Source organism: Rissa tridactyla, chromosome 20 (genome assembly GCF_028500815.1).
Source record: "Rissa tridactyla isolate bRisTri1 chromosome 20, bRisTri1.patW.cur.20221130, whole genome shotgun sequence".
NCBI classification, from domain to species: domain Eukaryota; kingdom Metazoa; phylum Chordata; class Aves; order Charadriiformes; family Laridae; genus Rissa; species Rissa tridactyla.
In genome coordinates this window covers 1,149,791-1,168,320 of record NC_071485.1, presented here as the reverse complement: position 1 = coordinate 1,168,320, position 18,530 = coordinate 1,149,791, and the positions used below count along the sequence as shown (strand labels likewise).

General features: G+C 57.7%; 1 protein-coding gene across 10 annotated transcripts in view; it reads right to left on the bottom strand.

Annotated features, from left to right (window-relative positions):
* Positions 1-451: 451 nt before the first annotated feature.
* Positions 452-18,530, bottom strand: part of OGDH (oxoglutarate dehydrogenase) — a 34,773-nt gene continuing 16,694 nt past the window's right edge. For 7 of the 10 annotated variants that reach the window (XM_054224827.1, XM_054224828.1, XM_054224833.1 and 4 more), the window contains 20 exons: positions 14,378-14,422; positions 11,919-12,034; positions 10,599-10,753; positions 10,015-10,161; positions 9,428-9,518; positions 8,287-8,466; positions 7,051-7,179; positions 6,357-6,536; positions 5,842-5,994; positions 5,057-5,159; positions 4,710-4,838; positions 3,661-3,811; positions 3,433-3,560; positions 3,168-3,346; positions 2,913-2,984; positions 2,300-2,422; positions 1,701-1,773; positions 1,012-1,175; positions 766-920; positions 452-677 (listed from right to left, as the gene is read on the bottom strand). In XM_054224827.1, coding sequence (XP_054080802.1) covers positions 557-677; positions 766-920; positions 1,012-1,175; positions 1,701-1,773; positions 2,300-2,422; positions 2,913-2,984; positions 3,168-3,346; positions 3,433-3,560; positions 3,661-3,811; positions 4,710-4,838; positions 5,057-5,159; positions 5,842-5,994; positions 6,357-6,536; positions 7,051-7,179; positions 8,287-8,466; positions 9,428-9,518; positions 10,015-10,161; positions 10,599-10,753; positions 11,919-12,034; positions 14,378-14,422 — 2,594 coding nt within the window. In that variant the 3' untranslated portion in view covers positions 452-556. Of the gene's footprint in view, positions 678-765; positions 921-1,011; positions 1,176-1,700; positions 1,774-2,299; positions 2,423-2,912; positions 2,985-3,167; positions 3,347-3,432; positions 3,561-3,660; positions 3,812-4,709; positions 4,839-5,056; positions 5,160-5,841; positions 5,995-6,356; positions 6,537-7,050; positions 7,180-8,286; positions 8,467-9,427; positions 9,519-10,014; positions 10,162-10,598; positions 10,754-11,918; positions 12,035-14,377; positions 14,423-18,530 lie in introns of those variants that run through there. The other 3 variants (XM_054224835.1, XM_054224834.1, XR_008469903.1) reach the window with 2 other exon arrangements.

The following is an 18,530-nucleotide window of genomic DNA, read 5'->3' as shown; positions in this document are numbered from 1 at the left end:
CCACCCCCGCTGGGGGTCGCCCCCACGCAGGCCCCCCCCGGGAGAGGGACACAGCAGCCCCAAGGCTGGGTGTGGACAGAGGGGCCAGGGCTCCCCCCGGGACAGGCACAGCCCCACGGATGGCCCTGGAAGCTGGGGGGGGGGCGGGGGGGCCAGACCCACCTGGGCCCTTCCCCCCCCACCCCCGAGAGCCAGCAGCTGCGGGGCAAGTGCGACAGGAGACCTGGGGAGCGGGGAGGCAGCTGGCCCCATGGCGCCGGACGCCCCCCGAGCAGAGCCGGGGAAGCAGTTCCTCCTGGGGGATGACAGGGGCGGGAAAGCTGAGGGTCGCACCTGCCCTTTGCCGGGGGGCACCTCCCGGCCCCTCTGCCCCCCCCCCGCCCCCCCCCCCGGGGGTGGCTGCACCGACACTGGCCCGGTGCGAGCCAGACAAGGAGTCCAGGCACCAGCGTGGGGTTTGACAAGGTCTGTAGTTAAGGATCGGGGGGAGGCGAGCAGGGTACAGACAGAGGGACAGACAGACAGGCGGGCGCATGCTGCCGCCGCCGCCTGGCGCTCAGGCCAGGTCCTTGAAGGCGTCGAGGTTGAAGGCTGTGTCGAGGAGCCGCTGCAGCTCCGTCAGGTGAGTTTTCTTGTTGCCGGTGGCGGGGGCAGCCGCCGGCTCCCGCCCCGCATACCTGCGGGGAGAAGAAAGAGGTGATGGGGGGAGAAGAAGGTGCAGGCTGAGCTCCCCCCCTGCGCCACAGCCACCCTCCGAGTCCCTACCAGACAGGCTTGGCGCGGTTGATGGTGGTGCGAAGCCGGGGTTTGACGTAGTCGTAGTAGCCCTGGTTCTTGTGCTCCTCCTGGCACCACACCAGCTCGGCTGCCGGGTACTTCTCAGCTTCCCGCTGGAGGAGGTCGAAGGGGAAGGGGGAGAGCTGCGGGGCAGACGGAGTGGCGTCACGGCGGTGTCACGGGGGCCACGGCACCGCTGGCCCGCGGGCTCGGAGGCAGCTGGATCCTGCTCACCTGCTCCACCCTGGTGATGGCCACGTCGGCCTCCATCTGCCGGGCCTTGCGCTCACGGGTCAGGTCATAGTAGACCTTCCCTGTGCAGAACAGCACCCGCTTCACTCGCTCGGGGCTCTGGGCCGCAGGGCCGCTGTCAGGGATGACGCGGAGGAAGTGAGTGCCTGGAGGGGAGAGGATGGCACCGTCACCCTGCACCCTTGTCCCCTGCCAGCCCCCCCAGCACCCTGGCCTGGGCAGGCAAACCCGAGAGGCAGAGCCAGACCAGCTGGGACTGGCTCCGGCTCCCAGTACAAACCATCACGGCTCTGCGTGACTCTAGTCAGGGCTGCCAAACGCTGGCAGTGCCACTCCAGTGGGAAGTGGCTGCGGATGGAGCCACATCTCCCCGGGGTGCCAGGCTCAGCGCTAACGAGGGGTGGCTGCAATTCCCCGGGGTATGTGGCTGCAGCCGGCAGCGGTGCTGGAGGGGAGCGGGGAGGGAGGCAGGCAGCCTGCGTGCCGCACCGGCGCAGTTCCCCGCACGGGCTGTCTGCGATGCCCCGACGCCGGTGGCGTCAGCCGCGCTTGGCCGCTGCAGTGTGGGGAGGCTGCTGCCGGGCAGACTTTACCCGAGGCAGACAGATCCTGCCCTTCACCCTTCATCCCGCGTTGCAGGAGGGGAACAAACACCTCCGCGCCGCTCATACCTGGCAGCATGTCATCAAAGCTGGAGCGGGCTTCGGGGTGGCGCAGCAGCGACTTTGGAGTGAAGATTATCAGCTGGAGGTGGGGGCAGAGGCAGAGCAAGGCGGTCAGCCTCACCAGAAACACCTCCCTTGCAAGCAAAGGCCGGAGCACCGACCTGCCCACCCCGCCCTGCCCCAGCACAGCCGCCGCCGCCAGATTTGCTCCGTGCTCTGCCAGACTGGGCACTGGTTTCCCACAGCACCAGCTTTCCCAGTACGGGTTTCCCCTGGGGAGGAGACTGAGGTGCTGCCCGGGACCTGCCTGCCCCACGGCACCGGGTTATTTACTGATCCCCACTGGCCCCAACGCCTCTGACCTCCCCAGGGAGCGCAGGAAGGGGTTGCAGCCACCCCAGGTGGCAGGAGCCGGCCGGCATCACAGCACGCACCAAGCCAACCCCGAGCACCAGGAGGTCCTTGGCATGGGCAAAGGAAAACTGCCTGCGTTTGCTGCTGAGGTGCAAGAACAAGCCCGCCCTGAGTCCCATCCCCAGGCCGGGCGGGGATGCTGGGCTGCCCTGCCCTGGCACCGAACCGGGCACAGAACCGCCGGCACTGACCGGTTTGCGGAAAGGCAAGAGGATCTGGCGCCGGAGGACGTGGAAGAAGTTGGCCGGAGTGGAGCAGTTCACAACAATCCAGTTGCAGTCGTAGAGCTGGCGCACGTCAAAGTCATCCAGTTTCTGCCTCAGCAGGCACAGCCGAGGGGATTTCAACAAACACAAAGTGCCTCTTGGCCTCGCAGCTCCAGCAGCAGGGAGAAGAGCGGCCCCCCCTCTCCCTCCCTCCCTCCTCTCCCCCTCCAGAGCACATGGAGACCCACAGAGATCTGGAGAGGCTGCAGATCTGTGCCTCCCACCTCGGGGCACCCAGCAGCCCCCTCCCACACCACCTTTGGGGCCACCTCTGCCTTACGCCATGCAGCAGCCCAGGGGCAGCGGGGGTGCAGCCTGGGCACCGGGTTTCAGCCCCTTTCCCCAAACCCTCCCAGCTGCAGCATGAGCCCAGGGCGTCCCACGCCTCCTGCCACCGGCTCCCGACACCCATCCCGACCACAGCGCTGCGCTGAGCCCACCCGGGTGTAATTGCCCCCCCTCCCCGCCCCATGGCAAGGCAGCAGTCGGATCCAGGACACAGGAGGGCCGGGCTGCGCTCAGCACGGCCGCCACTCACAGGGAAGACGTCAGGATCGTCGTTGCACATCTGCAAGAATCGCTCTGGGCGGGCGGAGGAGTGCTCGGGACCCTGCGGGGACCAAGCCGAGGGCAGAGTGAGCTGGGGGGGGGGCAAGGCCAGCGCGAGGAGCCGATGTTGGGCACAGTCACGCCGCGAGCAGTGCTACCTGCTGCCACTGCCCTCGGCTCTGCTGCTGGTGCCGGCCAGGCAACGGGCGCCCCTGGGCACCCACGAGCTGGGGGGGGTCCTTACCATGCCCTCCATGCCATGGGGAAGCAGCAGGACGATGCCGTTCTGCCTGACCCACTTGGCCTGCCCAGGACAGATGAACTGGTCGATTATGCACTGAGCAGTGTTGTGGAAGTCCCCGAACTGGGCTTCCCAAAGCACTAGGGCGTTGGGGCTGGCCATGGCAAAGCCCAGCTCGAATCCTGAGGGATGGGAGAGAAGCGAGTGGGTTATCCTCCCGGAGCGGGCTCACCCACCCTGGGCAGCGGGCACAGACCTCCTCACTCACCGAGGACGCCGTACTCCGACAGAGAGCTGTTGCAGACGGTGTAAGGAGCCTGGTTGGGCCAGAGGTGATTCATGGGGATACAGGTCCTCTTGTCCACGTTCTGATCGTGCAGGACATGGTGGCGATGGCTGGAAGAGGAGAAAGCGTTACTCCATTATCACCCTTTGGATCCCTTCTGGAAAGCCTGGAATCACCTTTACGGCCACCAAAAGCAAGCACGGCTTTTACCTGAATGTCCCCCTCTCAACATCCTGGCCACTCAGGCGGATGTGGATGCCCTCTTTGAGCAGGGAGCCGAACGCCATGTACTCTGCCAGGGCCCAGTCCACCGTCCGGTTCTTCACCATCTCCCCACGGGTTTTCAGAATACGGCTCAAACCTGCCGGGACAGCAGCTGGTTCGTAGCTGGCACGGGAAGGAGCTCCAGTGACACTGTGGTTGTCCCTCAACCTGCCCACGGACTGACAGACTGAAAACGCCCAGAAGCAGAGGAACAGATCCACCTCTGCCCGAGGGATGAAGCAGGGATGAGGAAATCAGGACTGCAGGGAAGAAGAGCTATTCCATAGTTCACTTCCTTAACGACAGCTCCCTCATGAACTAATTCTCATAGACTCACAGGGTGGTTTGTGTTGGAAGGGACCTTCAGGGGTCACCTAGTCCAAGCCCCCCACCACCAGCAGGGACGCCTTCCACTAGACCAGGCTGCTCAAAGCCCCCTCCAGCCTGACTTTGAACACTTCTAATGATGGAGCATCCACAGCTTCTCTGGACAGCCTGCTCCCGTGTCTCACCACCCTCACCGTAAAACATTTCTTCCTTCTGTCCAATCTAGACCTACCCTCTTTCACCTTAATCCCCTTGCCCCATCTCCTGTCGCTACAGGCCCTGGTAAAAAGTCTCTCTGCACCTTTTTTATCAGCCCCCTTTAAATACCGCAGTAAGGTCTCCCTGGAGCCTTCTCTTCTCCAGGCCGAACACCACCAACTCTCTCGACCTTTCTGCTCAGCAGAGCTTTTCCAGCCCCGGGATTATTTTTGTGGCCTCCTCTGGACCCGCTCCAACAGGTCCATGTCTTTCTTGTGCTGGGGACCCCAGAGCTGGACACGGTGCTCCAGGCGGGGTCTCAGGAGAATGGAGAAGTGGAGCAGAGTCACCTCCCTTGGCCATGCAAATTGAAGCACTCTAACAGGTCCCTTGCTTCCAGGCTACGTTCAGCCCTATCCCGCATCTCTGGAACAAACGCCCAGCCTGGCATAGCTTCCACAAGCTCCTACCTCCATGGATAGTGAAATCCTCCACCGGCACTGAGCTGGCCACTTGACCAATGTGCGTCAAGTCCTCTTCATTCAGACCAGTGGAAGGGCAGGTCATGCTCCGGGGCTGGCCATCCAGAGTGAAGAAACCTGCAGGAGGAGGAGCAGTCCACCACGTTGCAGAAGCCACACCCAGCTCCGTGTGAAGACCTCAGGTCACAGACACCCTCAAGCAAGAGTGGGGATGCCAGGAGCCAAGAGCACCACCCCACCTCCCCACCAGGTTGACCTACTAGAAAACAGCTGCCATGGCTCCAGAGAAGCCAGGCTCTTTGCTAGGGACCTCCAGAACATTGCTAGTGACTTACCAGGCCAGGGTGAATCCAGCCAGTGCTTGATGTGCAAGATCTTTTCATCCTTGGATCTCGCATGGGCCTCCTCACAGATCTTATCATATTTGGCAATTTCCTCCTGAAAGCAGAACCAAGGGGCAGAAAAACATTAGCGAGGGGTCTCCAAACAAGCGTGCCGAGCCTGGGGACCTTGGCACGAGCTTGGAAGGGTGCTGGAGAGCACAGCTGGCCCCCACAGCAGGGGAGCCCCAGGGCTGTGCAGCTCAGCCTTAGAGAGCAGAGCTGTTGGCAGGAGGCCCCCCAAGGGACAGCTCTGCTGCCATCTGAACCGACAACTTGATTTCAACCCTAGAGATGCTGCAAAGTGTTACCAGGGCAAGGAAGAGCCGGCAGAGCTGCTGCCACACTTGCTGCTGGGGCGGCGGAGCTGGGGCAGGGGACCTGCCCCAGATACCCCCAGGCCACAGCAAGCGCAAGTGCTGCAGAGCCCAACTCCCAGCTGTGCCGCAGTGGCCCAGGACTGTGTGGCCTGTGCTGCACCGATCATGGGGCAATCCTTGAACTAGATGTTCCTGCACTGTTTGGAGTTGGCACAGTCCAAGGACGAGCCTTGGCTCCTAACCCATCACTGCCAGGACTGCAGCACCCGCCCAACCATACCACAGCTCTGCCACCTTTAGGTGACAAGCACAAGCAGAAACGGGTCCCGTCACATCGTCCACACCCAGGTCTGAACCAAACACCGGTTCTTCCCAGAGATGTCGCCTGCAGTTTTCCTCCCAGGCCCCACGGGACAGTACCTCGTACTCCGGCTGATTTACCACCCCCTGGGAAATCAGCAGCTCTGCGTATTTCTGCAGCACCGGTTTCTGTTTCCGGATCTGTTTGTACATCAGGGGTTGCGTGAACATGGGTTCATCCATCTCATTGTGACCGTTGCGCCTGTAACAAACCTGCCGGGAAGGGAAACAGCCTTTGAAAACAGCCACTTGCAATCCACGGCTCCAAAAGCCGTCAAAGGTACCTGGGTCTCTGTGCTAGGAAGGGTCTGAAACAGCCCAGGAGGGATGCGAGCGTGTCCTCCTCCATGCCGGAGGCGAGAGCAGGCTCCATACAGAGACGGTGTCGCCTCTCCAAGTGCTATTACAGCCTCACTGCCTTGCTTTACAGCACCTCCTCCCTCCCCTCACATCAAAAGGGACAGAAAAGCCCTGAAGAGAAACCTCAGCTTTCAGAAAATACACCCCAAGAGGTATTGTCAAGCACCCACAGAGAGCTGCAGCTTTAGGATAAAGCCTTGTGCCGTGTTTCTTACCAAATCCACCACCACGTCCTTATGGAAGGTGCTCCGCCACTCTGCTGCCACATTGCACACGTAGACAACGGCCTCCGGGTCATCTGCGTTGACATGGAAAATGGGCGCGTTCACCACGCGGGCAACATCGGTTGGGTATGGAGAGGAGCGGGCCATCCGGGGGTCTGTTGTGAAGCCGATCTGTAGCAGGTGAGAGGGAGCAGGACCAACACAGCAGTAAGGATTGGGAAAGCGGCACATACAGCTTTGAGGGCAGCTTGGCTGCTGCGGCTGAGCTGGGGGTTCCCTCACGGCTGCACCGCTCAGTCGTAGCACAACCTGCCTGTCTCCTGCACCTTGGGCACTGCAGCCCGTCCCAGTCCCTGCACCTGGGCTGTCATCCCTCTGCACCCACGGGGATGGGCTGGTCCCAGTGAAACGACTCTGCTTTACGCGGGGGCAGAACGGAGCAGCCCTGTGTGATCTTGCACACCGAGCATCGGGTTGCACCACCTTTGTGCCAGGCTGGACTCAAAAGCTGCTACTGTTGAGCAGCTGGGTATAAAGTATCCCCTGCCGACCCCAGGATGCCAGGCTCATGCCAGGACCATTGCCTGGGAAACAGCTACTGCCTGCTGCCAGCTACCACCCAGACCTGAGCCTGCAGAAGCTGGTCTGTGAGGGACCCCATGGACGCAGGGCATTTGCTCCTCACCTGGTTGTTCACCACGACGTGGACGGTGCCGTGGGTGGTGTAGGAGGGCAGGTCGCTCAAGTGGAAGGTCTCGTACACAATGCCCTGCCCAGCAAAAGCGGCGTCTCCATGCAGGAGGATGGACATCACCTGTGAGACGTGAAGCCACGGCGGTCAGCAGGGGCTCTGCGGGGATGGTGGGCAGGGACAGCCACCAGGAAAGGGCCCAAGTCTCATCCCCGTGAGCCTTCGGCATCCCAGAAAGTACACGGAGCATCTCATCAGCACATCCGATGCTTCTCAAGGGATCAGAGCAGAGCTGGCCACGGTTGGCACAATCACCAGGGAGAAGGCTGCGGCCACCAGTTCTCCCCCGAGCAAGGGCGGCACGCTCAGGCACCTCAATTGGGCAGCGGGACGGCACCCAGCACACAGTGGCTGGGAGGCGAGTCCCATTCCCAAACACACACATCCCAAAGCAAAGCCTTTTTCTAACTGTGGGAAGATGAGAAAAATGCCTCTTCCCCCCAGCACTTTCACCCCAGAAGATCTTTGGGCAAGGAGCCATAACAGGAGCTCGCTCTGACTTCAGTGCCGTTATTTCGCTACCATACCCAGGGGCTGGCTGAGGACGCCACCTGTCAGACGAGGACGGAGTTTGTCTATTTATATCCAGCCCTCGGGGTGTAGAAGGAGGGGAAGCACTTTTGATCTCACCCTTCCACTTCCTGGTGTTGGAGACAGGTCTGCGACGCATCAGACCGCAAATAAACCCCCACACACCAGCCTGTTCCCCACCTGCGCTCCCACCCAGGTGTGCAGAGCTGCCTCCTGCTGCCGGCTCCGGCTTTCCCAGCCTCAGGAATGGTTACCCCTGGTCAATTGAGATCCTTCAGCTTGAGGCTCCTACTGCCAAGGCTCCCAAGCTGTGATTCTCCGGTTGGCTTTCGGAAGCGCCCCTCATTTCCCTGCTTTCCAGCCAGGGGTTCAGGCATCTGCTGCTCCACACAGCCCGGCTGAGCCAGTCGTTCAGAGATGGAGGAAGTGGCAATGGGAGCTCGCGGTAGGTGAGTCCCTACCAAAGTTATCCCAAAGACAGCGGGGAAGGATGGGGGAGTTAGGGTGATAGCAGGGTAATGGGGGAAGGAGCACGGCAACAAAAACCAGGTGGGTTTCTTCACTTTCCCACCAGCCTGCCTCCCACCAAACCCCATCCAGCCTAGGCCACTTCACTGCGGGCATCTCAGCACCACTCACCTTCTTCCCTTCTGTGTCCCCGCAGTAAAACTGCTCCGCTTTAGTCTTGCCTTGAACAACGGGATCAGCTGCCTCCAAGTGAGAAGGATTTGCCACCAAGGAAAGGGTGATGTTCCTGTCGGTGACGCGGTTAATCCGCCGGTGGTACATTCCCAGGTGGTACTTCACATCACCGGAGCCCTGAAGGAGGGGAGGGGAGAGGAGAGTCACCCCTAGGAACATGAGAGCTTTGGGGGCACAGAAGGAGACCTGAGACAGAGCGGTGCTGACCCCAGCGGCTGGACAAAGGGAGCACTTTCTGGAGGCACTGTCAGAAAGCTGCAGGCACTCGCTTTAGTTGCTGACCTGGCACCAGCAGAGCAGAAGTAGCCTGTTCCAGGTGCCGAACCACCAACAAACCTCAGACACGCGTCAAGCCCATTTAGGTAAGGTTGTAGGTGCAGGGGAAGAACCAAGTGTGGTGGGTTTGGGGAAGACACTGGAAAACAGAGCTGGGATAACACTTACCCAAGCTCTGCCCACACTGTGGCAGTACAGCTGTTCCTGGCACCGCTCACAACACCCTGCAGTTCCCAGTCGGGGCACCTCAGAGCCTCAGGCTGATGCTTTCTCACCTCAAAACCCCACCTGAAGGGCACGGCAGGATAAAGCCAGCCCAGCCCAGCTTTCTGAAAGCAAAATCATCCCTGCTGATGATGCTGGAAGCTTTGGAGCACAACAGAGCACATGGCACGAGAAATTCGAGCCTCAGAGCTTTTGGAGCTGCTTTAGGACCCCGTATGGGGACCAGGGGCGGCTGCAAGAGTACAAGCCAACCTCTGCTCCTGGCCGCCTTCCCCTCGCCTTGTTGTTCACCCCACGGCTGCTTTACGCCCATGGAGAGCCACTGACCGCCCAGCCTGCACTGGAGACACCAGCACCGGCCAGGGCACGCGTCCCCCCCGGAAAAGGAAAGGGCACACCAGCACCAGCACCAACATGAAGGCTTCAGTCACACGAGCATGCATGCAACATGGAAATCCTTGTGACGCCAAACTCAGTGAGTGACACAAGCAGTGGAACAATCCAGCTCACTCTGCATGGCCACAGACCGCATGGGGATAGGCGACAGAACGCGCTACAGGCAGAGGAGGAGACTCACTTCATCAGCAGCCTCCAGCTTGGAGTCAAACTGGCAGAAGATCTGCTCCAGCTCTTTCCTGATCACGTTGGCGAGAACATTCAGGCGTCCCCTGCAAAAGCCAGACCGTTGTTGGCAACCAGCAGCGCCAGCCTGGCATCGAGTGCCGACAGTGACCTGCCATCCCCCCGTCACGCAGAGGCAATGCGACAGCCCCACACCTCCAGCGATGGCTGTAGGGTCACCCAGGGAGGGGGGTCTGCGGTTTCACCTGAGGAGACGGCAGACCCCTCAGCTCAGGGATGGACCAGCTGCTGCCACATCCCGACAGCTGCCCCGGAGCGGGCAGGCCGAATCCTGCGCTGGGATTCAAGCTCTGCCGGTTGAGCCACCACCCCTCTCCAGATGAATTTACAAATGAGCTGAAGCTGAAAACACCGTGATGAGCAGAGAGCAGCCAAGGCCTGAGCTCTCCAGCTAAGGTTCACCACTAGCCAAGACCAGTTAAGTGATGGCAGAAACCCGTTTGCCCTTCAGTACCAAACCCCAGCAGCATCCATCCCCCTTTCCCGCACCCCAAGTGCCGCCGAGGAGAGAAGCAGGGTTACCTGTGGGGCATCCCCATGATAACATAATCCACTCCCTTCTCACTCGACTTATCAATAATGGTCTTTAAGGCTGGGATCAGCACTTCACAGCCCTCCAGACCGAAACGCTTCTCAGAAGACCATTTCCGATGGAGGAACTCCTCAAACCTGGAAGGTGAAGGATGAGAGGGATCAGTGCCAGTGCTACAGCTGAGGGCAGAAACCAGAGAAAGGATGGGGACCGCACTGAGGGAGCCACAGCACCAAGCGATGCTTAAGAAGACATCATGCTGCAGACCGACAGCCTTCCCAGTCACCCAGTCCCCTCCTGCAGAGCCCAGCTGGCTGCTGCACCCCCAACAGTGTGCTGCATTTAAACCTTATTTTTAAACCTTTTCTTTCAGGATCATCCGTGTTTTCGGGCTCTTTGCCAGCACTTCAGCCTGCCAGCCCTGCAGCTCACTGGCATCACCCTGCTGATTAAGCTGAGCGCAACAGATGATGTCAAGATGTGACTCAGGTGGTGACTGCACCACTCTGGCTGGGAGCAAACCACCCCGGCAGCAAGGGAAGATAAGGGGAAGGTGAAGACCCCCCCGGGGTACCTGGTAGAGCGGACCAGCCTGGCCAGCAGCGTGCGTTTCTCTTCGTTGGTGAACTGCATGATGCCCGGGGTCTCAAACTTTTGACGGATCCACTGGCACTGCTCCAGGTCGTTGATGAACATGAACTCCACGCCGATGTGCTGGCAGTATGCCATCTGCCCCAACAGGAGACGGGCCATGAGACAACAGCCAGGGCTTTAACACCTCCTCACCCCCACAACACCACACACGCGGCACCATATCGGCCCAGGGACTCTTTCATTCCCCTCTTTAACCTTTCAGCAAGATGAAGAGCCCTCCTGCACCAGCAGAGATGCAAACCCTCCTGTGTCTGGCAGCCGCACCGTGCTGCCCAAACACCACCAAGCGCTGCCTGCGGTGGCAGCCGGGGGGACCCATGAGCAGCGCCCAGCAGCCAGCCCTATTTTTGGAGTCTGGTTGGAGCTATTTCACCGGGAGAGGGGATGCCGCAGAGGACCTCAGACCCTGCACGTGACCCAGCATCAAAATGTTTAATTCCCTTTTCCTGAGGGGCCCAGGATCAGACCCTTGAGTCCTTTACATCCACCATCCACCTTGCAGGGGAGATTTTCCCTCAGTGGCATCAGCTGTGACCAGGTCCACAAACCCACTTCATATGGCAGGGAGAGAATCAGCAAAACGACCTCCCCCAACAAACAAGGAGCCTGTTCTTGCAGCATATCTAAGATGTTGATGCAGCTTTGCTTCTCCCAAGGTCAACCTGTCTTGGCAGAGACAACCCGAGCAAGCCTACAGCGTGCCTGGGAGGCATCTGCATTCTCAGATCAGGCAGAGCAGGGTATGAAATGTGTCAGGAAAGGGGAACTGGCTGCAAGAGCTGGAAGCCCCAGCCCCAGGTTGGAGCTGCTCCTGCACCGAGACCCTCCAAGGGGCCACCGTGCAGGACAGCAGCACTATGGAGGGGAGTACCACCTGCCTCCAGCCTGCTCCTTTGCTCTCCCAGCACTGTTTCCTGCTTTAAACTGGAAAATATAGATGGAGAGGTTTCCAAAAATGCAACGTTTAGTTGCCTGGGGTTTGCTCCACCTTGGGTGGACCAAACGTGTTGCCCCAATGCAGCGTGAAGCTGGAGGTGATCAGAGATGACCAGGTTAACATGGGGCAGCTGCTACGAGTGGGGCAAGCGCCAAGGAGCAGCTCCCAACCTGAAAAGCTTAAAATCTGCAGGTTGGCGCAGGCTGCGGCCAGCAGCAGGGCCCAAGACCTCCAAAAAGCAACTGCTCTGCCCCTGCCCCAGGCTGCAAACAGGTCTCGCACAGCCCTCCCTGCCTTCCTCACCTCCAGCCGACGGATGATTTCCCGGAGCGGAAGAGCCGATTCATTTCCACCGATGAAAGTGGTTGTGGGCAAGTGGAAGACCTTGTCGAGGTCAGATTCATCCAGCCCGTAAAAGCCTGCAGGATTTTTCATGGGTGGGACAAGCGAAAGCAAGAGAGAGAAGGAAGGAAGGAGGACGGGGCGACACCGTCACACAGGGACCGGGTGCGGTTGGGAGAGGTGGGGAAGGGACAAAAAAAAGCAGCATAAAACCAAAAATAAGCATGAAGGAGGTTTATATGGATAAAAACCAAGCCGTAATTAAACAAAAAGACATTAAGCACAGAACAACAAGGTTATTATGAAAGGTAGCACAGGAAATGAAACACAAAGCAATATATATATGCATGTAAATTGGTAATTAAAATCCAGGGTGAGAGTCAGGAAGTTTGAAGCCCCAGGAACGCAAAAAATACACCACAAATTATAACAGAGGGGAGAGAAAAGAAACAGAGGAATTGAGGAGTCACTGAGCACAACGGAGGTGTCACCACGTGATGGGAATTAAAAATGAAGAGCCAAAGTGGAGAAGGAAATGGTTAAAACAGACAAACCCCAAAGAGGGAGAGAAAGAGAAGCGAGAGAGAAAATGACATCAGGGCTCTGCAACGGACTCTCCTGAATAGCTCAGCCCGGGATCGGGGCAGCCAGCCGGCCCCTCCAAGGTTTTGCTGCCCAGATACCCCCTCGCCCAATTACCAGCCTTTGAAGTCGGGGTTTTGCCTAGCTCTGCTCAGCAAACCCTCTCCTTTTTGGGTGCTGGCACCCTGTGGTTCATAGACGGCTCCTACTTATGGCACGCAGGGCTGGGGATAGCTGGGTGCCCCTGGAGAAGGTGCTGAGCAGGGCTGGGAGCCGAAGGTCGGGTTTTAGAGCTGCCGATGAGCCCCGCTGCTGCCTGCTGCTGTTACAGCATCAGCACGTCCCTGCCAGGGCCCGCAGTGGCTCTGCGGTACCCCAAAGCCATCAGAGGTGCCTCAGCGCCCACTGAAGCTCATGGTTGTCTTTGGGGAAACTGAGGCACGGAGGAGGAGGGACCATGAACTGGCTGAATGATGCAGCAAGACAGAAGCAGAGCCAGGGAGTCTCAAGATCCTTTTGAAGCAGGAGCTTGGCTGGAACGGGGGGAGTGAGGGGAGCTGCCCACTCCCAACAGAGCCAGGTTTTGAGGTGTTCTCTAAGCCAGGGCAGGAGCCACAGAGGAGGCAGTGTTACCCCCGCTCCTCCCAGCTCTCTCCAAACCAGCCCAACGCCCCAGCTGGGGTCTCGTTTAGGCAGGGTATGGGGGATGCCACCCCTAAACACTGCAGGGTTGTGCAAACCACCTTTCCCCGGGCAAAGGGAGGCAAAAATTGGCCCCTCCAGACCAAGCCATCTTTGAATTTAATCTTAAAAGAGTCGATCCCTCACACTCTGGTCAGGAATGGAGGATGAGCTGGAGACAGGGCTGGCCACAGCTCATCCCTGTGCAGCCTCAAGGATGGCACTTGCCGGAGGCTGGGAACATCCACAGCAAGCCCGGAGCAGAGGTTTTCCCGGTTGCCACCGATGTCCATCCCCTCCGTTGCCCACATCACCCTGCTGGACGCTGCTAGTCCCCAGGGAAGGAATTAAGCCAGACCCTGGGGAGCTCAGCCCCAGAGCCATGCCTGGGAGCACCGAACCACAGCTGGCAGGTGTTGAGGGTCTCTCCCCGCATCTCCAGGACTTCTCTGTGGTTCCCTTCCATACCGAAGTCCTGGAGAGAGGCGGCATTAGTACAGAGCATCCCAGTTAAGCTGCCTGCTGGAGGTTTCAGGGAAGCCTCGGTAATTTGCTGTGGCTCCCAGCCCCGCGGCAGAAGGCTTCGGCTCGCTCTGCCACACCGGTTTGAAGGCTCAGGCACACTTTGTGGGGTATCAGATTTTACAAGGAGTTTTCAAGGCTCTAAGCATCTCTGCTTCTGCTTTGCTGCAGCCTGCCAGCTTTTTTGACAGTGCTGAGTATTTATAGGCAGCAGTATGATCACATGGCGGGGGAAAGCGAGGGAGGAGCTGCCAAATTTTCACTGGGACAAAACCAGGGCAGAGTCAGGAGAAGACAGCTTGGATTTTTAGGAGATTCGAACCAATCGGGGAGATTGAGGCCTCCTAAAACTAACGTTCACAAAAAACATGTATTCTAGTAAGCTAGGCATGCAAACACACAGTATGGAAAAGGCCAGCGAGGCTCTAAATTGGGGATCTCTACAGGTGAAGCATCACTAACCAAGCGCCTACATCAAGACTTTTAGTGGGACAAATTAAAAATAAACACATTACAAAACTCAAGAGTGGTGCAAGATTGGAAAGGACCGCTTTACCAGTTTGGTTCATGCCCAGAATAACCTATTCAAAGAGAGTCCTGCACTCCAGAGGGTTAAAGGCTCATTAATTGCATACCTCCTACTGTTAACACTCTCAGCCGCTCCTTGAACACTGCAAGATCTGGGGTGGGCAGGGAAGGGGGTGCAGAAAGGGAGAAGATAGAGAGACGCAGTCAAAGTTAGTAAAAAAAAAACACCTGGAACCGTGAAAACTAGTCATGGAAAGCACAAGTCAAAAAAATACAGTATTTAAAATACAGTCAAAAACCATCAGAGGCAAAAGGGCTGGGATGGAGGATGACTAAGCACTAGTCGGAAAAGAAAATCTGGTGGAAAGTCCGGCGAGAGGAGGGAGGAGTAGGGAGGGGAACAGGGGACATCACTGGGTAGCAGTTGAGCTGCATGGTTTGAGATCTCCTCTCACGCGCACGCCTCAGACGGGAGACAGCCCAGCGTGGCATCTTCACCTGCTACGACCAAAAGGCATCATCCCATCACACTGCATCAAGGGGAGCGTTATCCTCTGCAGAGCAGGGAGCTGCCTCCCACCAACATCTGCTCCCGGAGGGTTTTGCTCTGCTCATCACTACGGGGAGGATTTCAGGGTCAGCCCCAAGGAGGCACCACTGCTGCCCATGCACAGGCAGAACGGGAACCAGGGTATTAACGAGCAGGCCGTTAATGAGGAAGCCCAACAGTGAGGCAGGCACGCACGATGCCATTATTTCTCGAGTATGCTCGGTGCAGGCAGGAGCGCCAGGACGCCGTGCCGGATGCAGGCAGGGCTGCCGGAGCGGCAGGCAGCGTGCGTCACCGGAGCGCGCTCCCCAGCTAGGTTAGGTGACCCGAGTGCCTCAATCTCACCTGGGTTACAAGAAAGGCTTTGGAAACACTTCTTCTTTTGGTTATCAGGGAAAAGTCATACATTTAGGTGGGATGTTTGGTTAGCAAGGTCCCAAGCTGGGGAGAGGGGAGGCGGCAGTGTTCCCGGCCCATCTCCCCGCAGGGGCTCGCCTGGCTCTTCCTGAGCTGGAAGACGATTTCCATCAATTTCCCTGGGCAAGAGGCAGGAGCAGCTGGCTTCCACAGAGAGACAGACAGACAGACGGATGCTCAGACACACACCGCCTTCCACGCACAACCTGGATTTCAGTGTGCTAAGGTATTATTTTCTTGGACAGGTCACATCAAGTTCTGCAGTCATCTTGTCCTTGTTTTACAACACTTACCACGCCAGACCAGCTGCAGTAGAGGACCAGGATGAGATTATTTTGGTTTTTAAAAAGAAAAGACAAGATTAAGAGGAATTTGGTGGCTCCGGCCCCACCACTCGTCAGACCAAGTACCCCCAGGCAGGCTTTCCTCCCCTTACATTTTCTCCAAAGCTCACACTGCTTAATCTAACGAGAGCTTCCAAACCAGGTCCAAACCAGTTGCTAAACAAAAGGCAATTGAGAAGAAAGATCGATTTCTGAGATTAACCATGCAACTCCTTTGAATTACAGCACTGCCCGGCCACAGTTTAAGCTGCTTGTGGCAGAGCTCACACCACAAAAGTTGACCTTTTAGGATTTCACTGCTCAGAAAGACGAAACAAGATTGTTTCCAAGTTTCAAAACTACTCTTGTTATTAACTGCTCTGTCAAGTGTTAAGAAAGACTCTTTCAAAGCAAAAAAAAAGCCAGCAGGATCTGCTTAGAAATTGGCTTTCCCTGCCACAAGCAGGCAACACCCGATCTTGGACTCAGCCAACGCTCTGCCCACACTGCACCAGCTCTGCTCTCCTCCCCTCCTGCTGAGCGCTGTTTGCAAGCTATGATCGCCAAGTTGTATTTTAAGATTGACCTGATGAGGTTTTCCAGGATGAGGATACCAGGGAAAGTCTACTCAGTATAAATAATACTTAGAGCAAGATAATAAAGCCTCCTTTGACTAGGCACAGCCATTTCAGTCTGGGGTCCCACCACAGGACACAACCCCAGCATGAGCTATCGGCTGATCCCAGCAGAGCTTGTTCCCAGGACTCATTATTTCCTACCAATTCATGGATTCCTGGTAATTAAATCAACACCAGGAACCACAATGACAAATATGTTAGTACGAAAGCCACAAAGAAAGAGAAATTTCACTTCAGGCCTGGCTCAGACACAGAGATCACGGGCTGAGATTCTCTTCCAACTGATGCCTCGGGACTAGCCATGCCTGAACGCTTTCCACCGTGGCAAGCCAGGCTGGGTCACACTGCTGGGCTCGTGACCACTCACCCTGGGGGAGCAGGAGAAATGGAGCTTATACTACATTACCCGGATTCTGTTACAGCTGTGACGATGCTGTCAGGCCAGCTCTGCAGTCAGGGCTCCAAGGGAAGACCTGCTCTTGGATCACTTTGAGCCCTTGGGCTCTTCATCCTCTGAAGCAAAGATGCTGCTGGAGCACACCTTGCTTCAGAGGAACCACGTGGTCAAAGCAGAAGAAAAGCCCTCTGAACTGACCATCCCCACTGAAGCAGTCCTCTGAGTTCAATGCCAAAGCAGAAACCAGGAAGGAGCAGTATCCCTCCAGGGTCTGTACTGGGACCAGTACGGCATAGATAGTGGGTTTGAGGGCACCGTCAGCCCTTGGTGCAGGTGACACCACGCTGAGTGGTGCAGTTGATATGCTGGAGGGAAGGGATGCAATCCAGAGGGACCTGGACAGGCTGGAGGAGGGGCCCCTTTGAAGTTCATGAAGTTCAACAAGGCCAAGTGCATGGGTCGGGGCAATCCCCAGTCCCAGCACAGACCTGGGGATGGATGGATGGAGAGTAACCCTGAAAAGAAGGACTTGGAGATGCTGGTGGATGAAAAACTGGACATGAGCTGGCACTGCGCGCTTGCAGCCCAGAAAGCCAAACGTAGCCTGGGCTGCATTCAAAGAAGTGCAGCCAGCAGGTCAAGGGAGGTGCTTCTGCCCCACTTCTCGATTCTTCTGAGACCCCGCCTGGAGCACCGTGTCCAGCTCTGGGGTCCCCAGCACAAGAAAGACATGGACCTGTTGGAGCGGGTCCAGAGGAGGCCACAAAAATAATCCCGGGGCTGGAAAAGCTCTGCTGAGCAGAAAGGTCGAGAGAGTTGGTGGTGTTCGGCCTGGAGAAGAGAAGGCTCCAGGGAGACCTTACTGCGGTATTTAAAGGGGGCTGATAAAAAAGGTGCAGAGAGACTTTTTACCAGGGCCTGTAGCGACAGGAGATGGGGCAAGGGGATTAAGGTGAAAGAGGGTAGGTCTAGATTGGACAGAAGGAAGAAATGTTTTATGGTGAGGGTGGTGAGACACGGGAGCAGGCTGTCCAGAGAAGCTGTGGATGCTCCATCATTAGAAGTGTTCAAAGTCAGGCTGGAGGGGGCTTTGAGCAGCCTGGTCTAGTGGAAGGCGTCCCTGCTGGTGGTGGGGGGCTTGGACTAGGTGACCCCTGAAGGTCCCTTCCAACACAAACCACCCTGTGAGTCTGTGACTTACTGAGTGGCATGGTAACTCTGGTCCCCACACCCAGCTCCCTCTCCTCAGGAGGGAGAGCAGTCACTGCAACCACTTGCAGCCATCAGCTCTGGATTTCGGGCAGATCCAGCTCTCCTCTCAAAAGGGAAACATGTCCACTAGGCACAGGGCTTCAGCTGCTCGGCTTCAGCAGGACCGTAGTGCCCATAATAGAGGCCAAAATCCCTGAGCTAGAAAAGGCTCTCCTCACCCTTTCCTCTCCCCAGCCACTGGGAGTGGCTTCAAAGTCACCAGAAAGGCCTCCCTGCTCCCCTCGCAGGGCCCACCAAGAGCACTTGTGCCCTCTCCTGCACCTGGGTTCCTGGCCATCATCTCCCCACCTCTTCCCATCAAAACCTCCCAGGCACAGGGCTTGCTCAAACCCAGAGCCAGCCGGCTCCCAAGGCACAGCCAGGGCTTGGTCCTCCAGACAAGCATGTCCGAAGTCCAGACCTCCGGGTGAAGCAGATTCCCCATCATCCAGCAAGTTGGGACAACCAAAACCTAATCCTTCCCTACCATTCCCAGTACACGTTGTCCTGTATGAAGGTCCACCAGGTCCAGGGCTGGTGTCCCTGCACTGGCAGCTGAACAAGGAATCAAGATCATTTACATGCACCATACGTTCTGATCAGCTGTTTCAGTTGTGCAAGGTTAGTAATCATTACTGCTGCTCTACTCTAAGTTAGAAGCATGCCTCTCGAGCGCTCGTAGTG